Consider the following 13,123-nt stretch of genomic DNA (forward strand, 5'->3'; position numbering starts at 1 on the left):
AAAACAACAAAATATTTCTACTTCCCTGAACTCAAATAAAAGGCAAGTAGCGGCAGCAGCAGGAGCAAGGCCTAGCACAGTAGAAGAGCTGTAGCACGTCCTTCTTTTACTTCAGCCATGGTGGAACTGACTTAACACCTCCCACTGCTACACACATATCTTAGGTTTGCGTCATATGGTATGAAGTATTTCCTTGGTTACCCAGTCAGGTGATAGCTGTCTCCCAGTTCACATAGATTCTCTGAGCCTGCTAATTTGAGGCGTAGCTAAAACCACTACAATATTTTCCCCGATTCTAGGTTTGGCTTTATGTATCCTAGGCTTTACTCCCTGCATCCTTCTGGTGACTCAGAAATGCCTTGTGACTTACTGACTTCCACCCAGGAGTGTGGAGTTATGTTCTTTATTGTTAATTCTCATAAGAAACTGTTAGCCCTTATTGGCATGAGCCTGGATCTTGTAGTATTTAGGATCTTTCAATTTTCTATACTTGAGTTACTGAGAATAAAAGATGCATAAATTCACAATGTATATTGGTATACATAAATGTATAAAATATATACTGATCCTCCCCAATCTTATTTTATAATCAAAATTCATTTAAATACCCTTGACTTTTACGCAAACATCTTGAAAATATTAAGTCACATTGGTTCCCAAGTGAGTTGTCATCTGATTTTACTCACATCTTCCTTTTAGCCCAGCAGTTTTGCCCTCAGTACACACTATCATTATTGACCCTTCAGCCACTGCTATAGCTGAAAAGTCTTATCTATCTTGTCATGATCCTGGGTGCACTACAGGCTCTGTAGCCTGGTCTCACTCCTATGGGTTTGGCAGCCTGTGCGCAAGGCCACTCTGACCTGACACAGCCATGTAACCTTGTGTGAGGCAGTAGTTACACATTTCATGTGTGAGGAAGAGCTTGGAGAAACCTGGTTTCTTTCATCATTTAAGGAGTGGGTGCTGCATTTAAGCCCAAGCCCTTGTCCCCAGTCTCAGCTTGTTTTACATTGCAGCTACATCTGTGCCTCATTTTGCTCCTCTCTGATCCTGACCCTGATTTGCTGACTTGACCTTCCATCCTGACCTCAGGTCTGTCTCCTCTGTATGAACCTGTCTGGAGATCTGTAATTTTGTTTGATCCTGGTTATCACCACGTGATCTGCTCCTCCTGCATTTGGCTACTGTGGTATCAAGATCTGGTGTTAAGGCCACTGACCTGCCTGCCTCAGTGGTGTCACTTCTTCTAACTTGTTTCTCCATTTGAGGCAGTTCCCCCTTGCTACTTCTTGACACAGCTTGGCATTTTTTTAAATAGTATGAAATTATTTCCTGTGGGTCAGAGGTGAAAAATAATTGAATTAGTCAGCAGGTCATCCTGGCATATCTTGCCTCCTGATGTCCCCAAACTATTAAAGTTTATAGCTTTGGTGCACAGTTAGTCAGTGTAGGCTCTGACTGGTGATGGGTACCTGAGTAGGCCAGCAGTGTCGCTGAATTGAAAGTAAGCTGGGTTCTCACAGCACCTTCTCACATTAAAGACTACACAGGCTCAACAGCAGGAAGAGCTGGTTCAAATAAAAGCTCAGGTAAATAGTGTGTTGAACGTATTACATTTAATATTGGTGTAATATTGATATGGGGAGAACTAGGGACACCTACAAACAATCTGCTCTTGATCTTAAATTTACAAGTCATGGAAATATTTTGCAGATACCTCAGATCTGATGAGGCCTTTACACAAAGCAGCAGAGGTCTCCACATTTGGGTTTCACTTTCAGTTTCTGCACCCTGCTTCTGGACTATTACCTCAAACTCACACACATCACTTACACCTTTTGGAGCCCTGGAAAAAATTTCTTCAGCTGGAGAAGTATGCAACTCATGCTGGTATGGCTTCTATTCGGCAGCTGTCTATTCAGCATGCTTGACCAAATTCAACCAATAAATGTGATTTTAGAATCAAACCAATGTCAATGTAGTCAGATCCCTACCTATGAAACTGGCACTGAATTCTCCAAGTACTGGCATACACTTGAAGTGTTTTTACTTTATTTTTTGTACTTAAGAATTTACTAGCTTAATTCTCTTGCATATATGCACATTTCCTTGCAGTCAAGATTTTTGTATGAAGGGAATTACAGAGGGAGAAGCTGCTGGAAAAAAGTGCTGTCTGTTACTGCTTGTAGGGAAACACTTTATGGAGTGAAGTGATAGTGATAGTGATGAAACTGTGGATAGGGTCATAAAGATCATCTCTCTCTCTGTCCCTCCCAGCTCCCCAACTATGTATACTTCCACAACAAAGCAAATAGTTGACGAGATGAAAACCATTGGATGAACCTTGAACTTTGGTTTTCCAGTAAGTGCAGAAGACCACACGTACATCATCTCTTGGCAAGAGGACTGGTGTATTTTCCATTGACTTACAAGTAACGAATGGTAGAGCTGTACAAGAGCATTATTGTTGCTGCCCTGTGCTGGGGGAGCAGTTTCCCAAAGGCTGCAGAAGCAATGACTGTCCATCAACGGAGCCCAGGCTGCTTGGGGTGAAACCTCAAAAGTGGGCAGTCACTGTGAAGTGAAAGAACAAGTAAGTGCAGAGTGGGATGACAGGGACAGAAGCGAACAGTCTGCATGGCTGGATGCAACAGTCTATTATACGCAAAATGCTGCATTCCTCAAATTTAGGGTTTGGAGTGACAGGCAAATTTACCCACAGAAAATGCTGTGGTTTGAGAGTTGAAATAATGTACCCAACTCAGGCTTGCACATGCTTATCCCCAGCCTTGCTCCATGTTGGTTACAGGAAGTAATGTTGTGTATGAGTACATAGATACTGAAGTACTTATGTCACTAAATAAATGCTTAATCTCAATGTAAAATACAAGGAATGCTCGCTTTGAAGTGCAGTGCTACAAGACGTGAAGGTGCAGGGGTGACCATGGAGAAACGGGTGGCAGCACAATCTTGGTGTTGTGCCACACATACGCTGTGAGCTCTCAGTCCAGCTCACTCTTTCTCACAGGTCTTTCTCAGTGTGCTCACCCGCAGGTTGGAATCCTCGCTGTTCCACAATCAAACCTGGTTTTCAACAGGCTTTTGTTTAAGTGTTATTTTTTTCAGAAAAACTGTGCAATAGATTTTAATCAACACTTTATTTTAATGCAACGCTAATTTTGCCTTTATGCAGTAATACACCTTTTTTTCCCGTCATACATGGCTAGCAGGCACATACACTCCGAGGCACCGCAAGAAAAATGTATTTGACTCATTTGTAATCCTCGTTTCCCGAACGCCTTCCCAGAAAGCTTCCCCCGCCCCGCACAGCACAGGTATTTTTTACCCTCCCTCGGATAACCCAATAAATGCTCGAACTGGCGAGGGCACTTCCAGGCGGGAACACTTCCCAGGTGGTGAGAGTGGCCGTCGGGCGGGCACGTGCCGCTCTCCTCGCGCGGCGCCTCCAGCCGCGTGTCGCCCATCCCGGCGCCACCGGCAGCTCCCGACGCGCGCGCTCCGCTGCTCATCCCGGTGCGCGTCCCCTCCGGCGGCCGCAGGGCTCGGCCTTCCGGCCCCTCGGTGCCCACCGGCCCCCCTCGCTCCTCGGCTGCCCTCGGCGCCGCGGCCCGGCGGCGGGGGCGGAGTGTGTGTGGGGTGTGTCCTGCTCCCTGCCCGGGACACCGGGGTCTCCTCTCCTCTCACGGGCGGCCCCGGCTCACTCTCCTGGCTGTCCCACGACGGGACGGGTAGGCAGCTCGGCTGCCCGGGAGCCGAGCCATGGCACGGGAAACTTTGCCGCTCCTTCTGCTCCTGGTGGCGCTTGGCAGCGAAGGCCAGTCGCCGCCGCCGCCGCTACAGAGAGGTACAGGGGAGCGGGGAGCCCGTCCGTGTCTCACCCGCCCGGCCGGGGCCGCGCAGGACGTGGAAGGGGAGGTGACCTTGCCAACAGCTCGGGAGTTCTTGTGGTGACGGGAGGGCCGAGAGGACAGGGACAGAGAGTGACAAGTAGCTTGCAGCCCGCAGAGGGGACCTGGCGGGCGGCACCACCGCCGTCCGTACCTCTGTGGCCTGACCGAGGACGGGCCACCCGCGGGCGCTGCTGCTGCCGCGGTCCTGCGGGATACCCATCGGGAGCTGCGCTGCAGTCCCGGTACATCCCGCTGCGCCTCCCGGTACCGCACACACGCGCTTAATGTCCCGTTTCGGACCAGCGCGAATGGGGAGCGCTGACACTGAATGCGAAGGCGCAGATCATTGTGGTTATAGCTGAGGGGCGGCTTGGGGATGTGTCCTTGTTCCTGAAATGTCGCACAGCCCTTACGGGCTGATCTGGCAGCCCTCTTCCACCCGGGGTGTACCCGTCTGTTGACACATCTGTGGCAGGAGGAGGCTGGGTAGACTGTGATGAAAGCCCAGGCTGCTTTTACTTCAGGTGACAAGTTGATGCTCTTCTCCTGTAACAACGCTTTTCTTGGTGTTAAAAACTAACCACGACTGAAATGAGAACAGAATCAATTGTATCCTGCACGGGTAGTAAATGTCTTACGCATACCATCATCATCCATTTTACAGCGTTTAGGTGTGTTGACACTACGGGTCTGTTTGTTTGTTTGTTGGGTGGTGGTTTTTTTGTTTGTTTGCTTTTTAAGTTGGTGTTCTATGGGAAAATCAAAAATGGTATTGTACAGGTATGGAAGAAATAAACTTCATTCAATTTCTCAGCTGTTCTAGGAAATCCTTAAAACCGTTGTTCAGCTCACAGTATTCCTTCTGGTGCTTGCGTTTGATGCTCTTTACGTTTTTAGCCGTGTTGAAATGAATTCAGTGAGGAGACACCGTGGGCGTGTCAAAATAAAACTAATTACAGCCACTGGATTAACAGCCAGCTTCCCTTTGACCCTGTTGTCACACTATAGGCTGAACACTATGGACTAGGAATTTTTAAAGTTCAGAGTTTACTTTGAAAAACATGGTGCACTGATACTTCATGAGAAAACATATCTCAAACAGCTGGCTCTTTAATATGAATTTTACTGTGTGAGGATAAACAATGGTAGATCAAGTATCTATGTAGATAAAAACTCACCCAGAATTAGGCTATGTTTAGATGATGACTTATTAGTGAACATTGAAGACTGTGATTTTAAAAGTAGAGCATTTAAAATATAATACATTATGGATTTTTCTCTTGCTGTTTTTTCTTTCTTTTTTTTTTCTGCTAGCTAGTTACTTTTTCAGCTAGAAAACCAGTGATTTGGGATTTCTTTTAGTATTCTGTCACTCACACACACAGAGATACTTAGAGAATGTCTTTATGCAGTACCATGTTGTTTTTTAACCTCTGCAATGAAGGGATATATTCATTATTTTTCTTTTAAATTAGAAGTGGGTGTCTTCTGCTGCATCACTGATACCATGTTGTAACTGAATTCTAGTAATTCAGTGGGGAACAGTGCAACTTTTAATTAAATGTTAATGTGTGATGAGACGTTCTAAACTTCACAGCTGAACTGTCAATTTCTTGTGCTATTTACTGTCTTCTAAATTTCTAAGATCTGTTACAGCTGCTAGGAGGTGCTAGCACTATGTAGATGTCACTGTGTTGCCCAGGCAAAGAGGTAATGAACTCTTCTCTAAGGTGAAAAATTTGAAAAGTCTGACTTCACTGGAGTCCCAAGGGATTTTTAACATGTACAAGAGTGTTACTGGATGCATGGTTTATATATTTAGACTTAGAACTTTTGTTTTTCCACTTAATGGTTATTTGGTAACATGGATGGTAAATATTGCTCACTAATTGTTTGCATCAGTCAGATGTCTGTGGAGAAAATTATGTAACAGAACTGCAACGCTTTGGAAAACAGTATTTGAGACATCACAATGAATTCCCATGTTGTTTTGTAGAACAGAACAGTTCAAGAACATTTTGCACCTCAAAGATGAGAACAGTCTGTATTTTTTTGCTTCTATTCTTCTTACGAAAATTTTTTTACGGATTTTTAAAGTGGTAAAATATTTACTGTGGTCAGAAACCTGGAGTTAATTTTAAGTTGGGATTTTTTTTGTTTATTTTATTTTTCAGCTACACATGCCTTTTATTCTTTCATTGTTTGAACACTGAATAGTCATTTAGAATTTCTGTCATGGTTTAAGCCCAGCCATTGACCAAACACCATCCAACCCAGTGTGATTGGGGAGAGAATCAGAAGGGTCAAAACTAGAAAACTTGTGGGTTGAGATAAAGACAGTTTAACAGGAAAAGCAAAAGCCATGCATGCAAACAAAGCCAAGCAAGTAATTAATACACTGCTTCCCATGGGCAGGCAAGTGTTCAGCCATCTTCAGCAGAGCGGAGCCCCATCGTGCATAGCCATTACTTGGGAAGACAAGCACCATCACTCAAAATGTCCCACCCTTTTTTCTTCTTCCCCCCACTTTATATACTGAGTATGATGTCGTGTGGTATGGAATATCCCTTTGGTCAGTTTGGGTCACCTGTGCTGGCTATGAGTCCTCCCAGTTTCCCATGCACCCTCAGTCTCCTCACCATCATGGCAGTACAAAAAGCAGAAAAGGCCTTGGATTTGTGTAAGCGCTTCTCAGCAATAATGAAGACATCTCTATATTATCATTGCTGTGTTCAGCATAAATCCAAAACACAGCCTTATACTAGCCACTGTGAAGAAAATTAACTCTACCCCAGCCAAACCCAGCACAATTTCTGAGAAAATGGAAGAATAATAACCATAGAGACATGTGCATTCTGTAGCAGTGCTTCTTGAAGTTATGTGTAACTTGCAGTTCAGGCAAACATATTGAAGTGCTGTATAATGTTCCTTTGAAACCTGAACCTTGGTTCATCCTCTTCCATGTGGAATGTGAGAGAATCAAAATAGTAGTAGTTTAGAAAGTAATGAAAAACTTGCTTTTGATCTTGAATTTGTGTGTTGATTAAAAAGTCTAAATATCTGTCATGAAAGAGAACGGAAGCTATTTATCTGTGAAAGGTGTGAATAGTAGGAATGGGACTAAGGAACATCCACTGCACAGTAACTTGATCTGTGGTGTCAGCTGCTGACATCAGTGGAGATAATTCATGGAGTACAGGTGCTTTTGGCATGTGTGAAAGGAAGTGTAAGTTGACTCCGAGAGGTGATGTATATACGATGCTTCTAATGTCAAAGTGAAATTTCTCATTTAGAAATGAGGAGTGAACATGAGCCTAGTATTAACAGAATATGACAAGTGCCAGTCTGTTAGGCAACGGATGGTGGCAGGTTGGTCAATATTTTTAATTCTGTTTGTAGGTGTAGGTTTTTAAAACAAGTTTCCAGAGAGTTTAGTTCAAAACTATATTCTTTGTGTTACTTCATGGAAATGAGGAGTTACAAGATTCCTTCCCACATAGATGCATTTGTGCATATTGTACACTGTACTCTGAAAAGTCAAGAGAGAAGGCTAATGGGACACAATATTTCAGATACTAAGAATGAAAAATGTTGTGTGGACTTGGATTCTCTGTTTCCTGAGGAAAAAGACCTGCCCAGATGCTGTTAATGTAATCTGGTAAAGCAAAAGTCAAGTTTCTTATTTCTTCGTAGGGTGGTCTTTGGAGTAAGATCTATTTCAAAAATGACCAACACTGCCCAGCTGTAATCTGGAAATGAAGAGCATTTCCATCATGGATAATGGCATTTAAACATTCAAAACATTTGCTGACTTTATTTGGAGAACAGAGCTTTTAAAAGATTTAGTTGGTAAATTTGCATTCCACTTTCCTGAGAAAACAAGGCTTAGATGGTTGTTTATCAGCTTGTTCTCACTTAAATAAATTTTGAATCTGTTGATCAATATCAACAAATATGAAAACAATGTAAAAATCTTTAGGATATAATCGCTGAAAATCAATAGCTCTTTGAGAGAAAGAGCCCCAAAGTACTTCATCTTCTGCAAAAAGAAAGAATTTAGCCATTGTCTAATCCATTCTGTCTGTGTAAGCAACATGTGTAGGGCTCTGGCTTAAAGAACATGAAGGAGAATACGTCTGTTGTGGACGGTAGGCATCTTACAATGTCTAAAATTCTGTGTACATTTTTTTTAAAAGGAGTTCTTTAATCAAGATTCAGGATTTTGTAACAGATAACAAGCCTTGTTCACTGAAGGTGTCCTACAGTATAATACATTCTGTGTGTCCCCTTTTAGAGTCATTCTGTATGCCAATAAATGTTATGGTAGATAAATTTTTGTTGATCTGGAAATTATGATTTCTGTTTCTTTATTATTATCATTTATTTATATGTATGTATACAAGGCCATGATCAGTTCTAGCAACACTTTTAGCAGTGTTTAGTGCTGCCTGATCAATAGGGATTAACCAGCCTCAAAATTTTGGAAGATGCTGCTCTCAAATATACGTTGTGATTGCTTGTAACTTTTTACTTCAAAGCTGTTGTCCATATTACTTTCTGATAGTTTAATAACTGGTTGAGAAAATGAATGCAAAGATAATTAATACGCGTTTCAGGTTTAGAATGTGAGAAAGGAAAACATAGTGAGTAAGGGCCAGCCTAAGGTATTAGAAATAAGTAGATCTGCCCAGACTGACTGGAGACATGAGTTTTTTGTGTACATGCTTTAACTGGAAATAACCACAGCCAGACTGAACAACGTAAGCCTTGTACAAGAATGTGTGAATTTCTCTAAGCAACAAATAAGAACATAAGATGCAACTTTGTGTTTAGCCCCCTTATTATTAATTTTTCCTCCAAGTTTTTTACATGAATCATTCTTACTAGGCTTGAAATACTAAAGTCAGAACAGTGGTTCTTTAACTTGTTCCAAAAATCTGCTTTGAAATAATACAGCAAACAATCATTTTTTAATTAATTCAGGCTGGAGGAAGGAATCCACCCACACATGTTCTAATTTCTTATCCAGCTACTTGGACTGACAGTTTTTTGAGATTATAGTATTTTGGAATAAGAAGCAGCATGAATTCCTGGTGCAGAGTTGCTTTTTCTTTTCTTCTTTTTCTTTTCTTCTTTTTTTTTCTTTTTCTCCTTGAAGTCCAGACTCCTTATATTTATAGGTCAGGAATCGTGATAGGACACAAATGAATGCAAATGTGAACCAATGTGCCTATCTGATTTTCTCCTTTCCTTTCCCAACTATTTTTCTGTAGATAATAACTCCTTAATTACTGTATATTCTTCTCCTGAGTAAGAGTTCTATCTAGAATATAAGAGGTCATATGTCACACACTTAGGCTACAGTAACAATAATACAGACCAAATCCTGCTTACAGATGTAAAATGTGACCAATATGTTATGTTTGTTAAATTTTATATGGATTCCATCCATGTGTTTCAAATGGAAAGAGAATTCCTTATGTTTGCCAGTAAAGCTATTTCATGAGCTGGCTCCTGCTGATGACTACATGTTACCTATTCTCTTTTAGCAGCTACTGTAGATGATAGCCAGTTTCTAGTTCCTGATTTTCTGCAGTTTCCATGTTTTCTTCAGTCCAAAAATGTAGATAAAAGAGCTACTGAAGTAAATGGCAATGGTTTTGGACCACTTATGTACCATGGATAAGGTTGAGATTAGATGGTTTTTTACTATTTTTATTAGAAAAATTACAGGATTTTCAGAAAAAAATTACGTGGATTTTGAGTGATTTTTATACTGACAAATAACAAAGATCCCTCACGATTCTTGCAGCACTCAAAACAAATAGCTGTTACTATCCACTTTTTTTGGAGCAGTTCAATGTCCGTTAGTTACACCTTAACATCACAAGGATTTTCATAGGACTCTTGGTCCCTGCCAGATTCCTCCAGCAGACATTATCTTTGAATCAGACCTTGTAATAACATTAGACTGTAAAGGCAGCTGTAGCAGTATTATGCCAGGGAACTCTTGTGAAACCTCAGGAAGAATAATGAACATTCCTGCAGAGTGGATTATCCAAAAACCATTAAAATGCCTTGTTCTGTCCCAACTGAGGTATCTACTGCTTTTATACTTCATGGATTTAAGATGTAATAAAAAGGAAAATTACCTAAAAGTGAACAAAATAGTGTTAAAATTATTTTTATAGCTATATCAATTTTTTTAATGGCAAATTACTGTATCTTGTCATTCGTCACCTATGCCAGTGAGTGGGGGCGTTCTTTGAGGTCAATTAGAACCAGAATGATGAATGACTCTAAACATACTGCTGTGTATTTCCCACTGCTACAGGAAAATGGAGTAAAGCTGGGGATTGGCAATCAGGAACTTAGAGGTGCAAGAAAAAGGAACAGAAGCACTGCTTTTCTGCACACTTCCACTGGTAGTTAGAGTTGATTTAGGATTTAGTTTGGTTTTCTACATATACACAAACTCCTCAGATGAACCCTGGTAGTTTTTGGTGCCCCTTTCACTCAGACTACCTTTAGGTTTTGATGGGAGATGCTGAATGTGGCAATTTATTGCTCTCTTTGTGCTATTTGCTCAACAGCCTATAATCTTGTTCCACGGAAATGTCTGGGTAACCTCTATTGCAAGGAAATGCATTATGTATTAACTTTCCTGGAGTGTGTCCTGCATTGGGAATACAGAACTACTACTATATATTTGTTGCTGAATAACTTTTAGACTGGGAGAAGGACTAAATAAATAGCATTATTTTTACATATTGTTACGTTCCTAAATATGTATGATAAAATACTATGTTTCAGTGATAACTATTTTGTAGAATGGTGCGAATATGAATAATCCGGATTCCTCTGAAAGCCACAGAATTCTACCTTACAAGAAGAAATCCATGCCATTTAGAGAGTAGAAAGTAACATAAGATAATATACAGGGCTTTTGAATTTGATATATGAAACCATCAGGAACAGAACATTTGTTCTGTTTGTGCAAATCCCAGAGCTAATGATTTGGATATGGTGCAGTTGCACATCTAATTTAGCTATGAGAATTACGCATCCATTTTTTTAAGTGTCAGCAGAAGGATGATTGCAGACCATCACATGTACATTTCGTGTGTTAAACATTGACCTGTCATTGACAGTACTGAATTAATTAATGTTACCTGAAAAAACAATACGTGATACCATGTCATCCCTGTGGATAATTTTTTACTCATCTTTTATGACAACTGTGGAAAAATCCCAATTGTGAATATAAGAATTCCCACTGTAGTGCATGGCATAAGAGTACATTTCTTATTGGCTTTTGATTTTAGTACAGTTGGAGAATATTTTTTATTAATCATCTCTTTTTAAGATGATTGAGCCCTCACACAAAAAGATTTTCTTCACCCTGGGAAAACCCCCCACACTTTTAATTGAAATGTACACTTGTAATATGCACACTGAATTACTCACTTAAGTACAGTGTCTTTCTACAGTTGGGCACAACCTTCTAAATTAGTTCCATTATATTAAGGTTGTGTGTTGTGTGGGTTTAGGATCTGTGTAAGTGTCACTTTTGGTATGCTTACGTAGTAAATATGGCAAATATTTTCTAAATTCAGAGTAGGTGGGAAGCTTTTACACAGGCTATAATCATTGATTATGCATGCAGCTGCAGCTTCTTACCTCCACTACAGCTTTGAAATAGAGAATAAGGCAGTAATTTGCCAGAAAAATTAATAGTTAAATGCTTGTATCAACTTCACAGCTTCTTGATTAGAGGGAAAAATGCATTGAACCTGCTTTCCATGTTAGTAGGAGTTATTTAAAACTGACTTTGAAGCTCATAGTTTAATTTGGAGAAAGAACTTTTGTGGCATATAAAAATGGTGAGAAAAGCAACAATAACAGTAAAAATAATGACCATCATCTTTGTCAGGAGCATGACTCAATTCATGGGGAAATGAGACATTGTCCCAGAAGGATAAAGTGGAACTCAAGTTGTTAGACTGGGTCATTTGTCGGTTCATTTAAGGTACATCTTATCTTTGGTCAGGGTTGTTCCTCTCATGATACCACTTTGGGCTGTCCTTCTTAGATGATAATAACTGAAAGAATCAGTGGTAATACTTGAAGGAATCAATGGATAGAGCTGTTTTTCTAATGTGTTGGTTCTTCGTGATACACATCTGTGGCTATTTCCACTTACAGTATCTATTTATCTAAAAATAGCTGTTTAAAACTTCTGTGGTTCTTACATAAGTATTTGTTCTGCTGATTTGTTTTTTGCCTTCACCTCGCTGAAGTCCCATAATATCACTCAAAATAATGTGTTCACTAGCAAGACAGAGGTCAGTGCTTGGTTTAGTATACTTGGACAGAATGTAAAATGCATTTTTGTGCTATGTTTCTGTGTTTTCCATTATCTATAAAATCTGGTTTTTATATTAGTAATTTGTGACTTTTCATTTAAGCATATAGCTTATAGATACATGCAGAGTTTGTCAGTGCTCATCTTAAAAAAACATGGCTAGAGAAACATAAGATGCTTTTTGAGGGGAACAGTTTGGGAGAGAAGACTCTTTATGCCTGTTTGTAAGAATGAAAATAAAAATAGAAATTCTGTGAGATTACTGCTAATAAATAAAGCTTTTTGCCTCAAGAATTAACCTTTGCTGATATGAAACCTTGTCTTTATTTTATATTCCAGGCTCTTTAGGACTAAAATAGTAGAGCCATATAGGCAGAAATAAAGCTGAAGAGAAAAATTGTGGTGGTGAGCAAACCCACGAAAGGTGCACAGTAATTTCTGATTGTGTTTAGCATTATAGATGACACAGGCAGCTAATGCGCAGACAACAGATACAGGACAATAGAAATGATGATGTATCGAGTTATCAGTTCTGGATCTAGGATCTGTTGTTAGCATGAAAATGTGGAATCAGCTTTGATATAGATTGTTTAGGGCAAATGAGTGTATCAGCTCAGTAGCTCTAGGAGATATAGATATTTGAATCTGAGACTTATGGAAAGTTGTAAAGAGCTTGGTATGAAAGTGCTGATGAAATAATAACATATAACTGGTTGTTGAACAGGTTATATGAACAGCCTCATCAGAGGAGAAATGGAAGCTGAAAAATATGATGGTAATATTTAAAAATGCCTCACACAGTAAACTTGTCACAATAGCCTTAGAAATGAACACAGTTGTATAC

At 40.2% G+C, this 13,123-nt stretch overlaps 1 protein-coding gene across 1 annotated transcript in view; it reads left to right on the top strand.

Moving 5' to 3' along the window:
- The first annotated feature begins 3,744 nt into the window (after nt 1-3,744).
- Nucleotides 3,745-13,123, top strand: part of LAMA2 (laminin subunit alpha 2) — a 369,190-nt gene continuing 359,811 nt past the window's right edge. The window contains exon 1 of the mRNA XM_071549053.1: nt 3,745-3,868. Within this exon, the coding sequence (XP_071405154.1) occupies nt 3,784-3,868 (85 nt within the window). The 5' untranslated portion in view covers nt 3,745-3,783. The remainder of the gene's footprint in view (nt 3,869-13,123) is intronic.

This window comes from Pithys albifrons, chromosome 2, assembly GCF_047495875.1.
Source record: "Pithys albifrons albifrons isolate INPA30051 chromosome 2, PitAlb_v1, whole genome shotgun sequence".
Taxonomy (NCBI): Eukaryota; Metazoa; Chordata; class Aves; order Passeriformes; family Thamnophilidae; genus Pithys; species Pithys albifrons.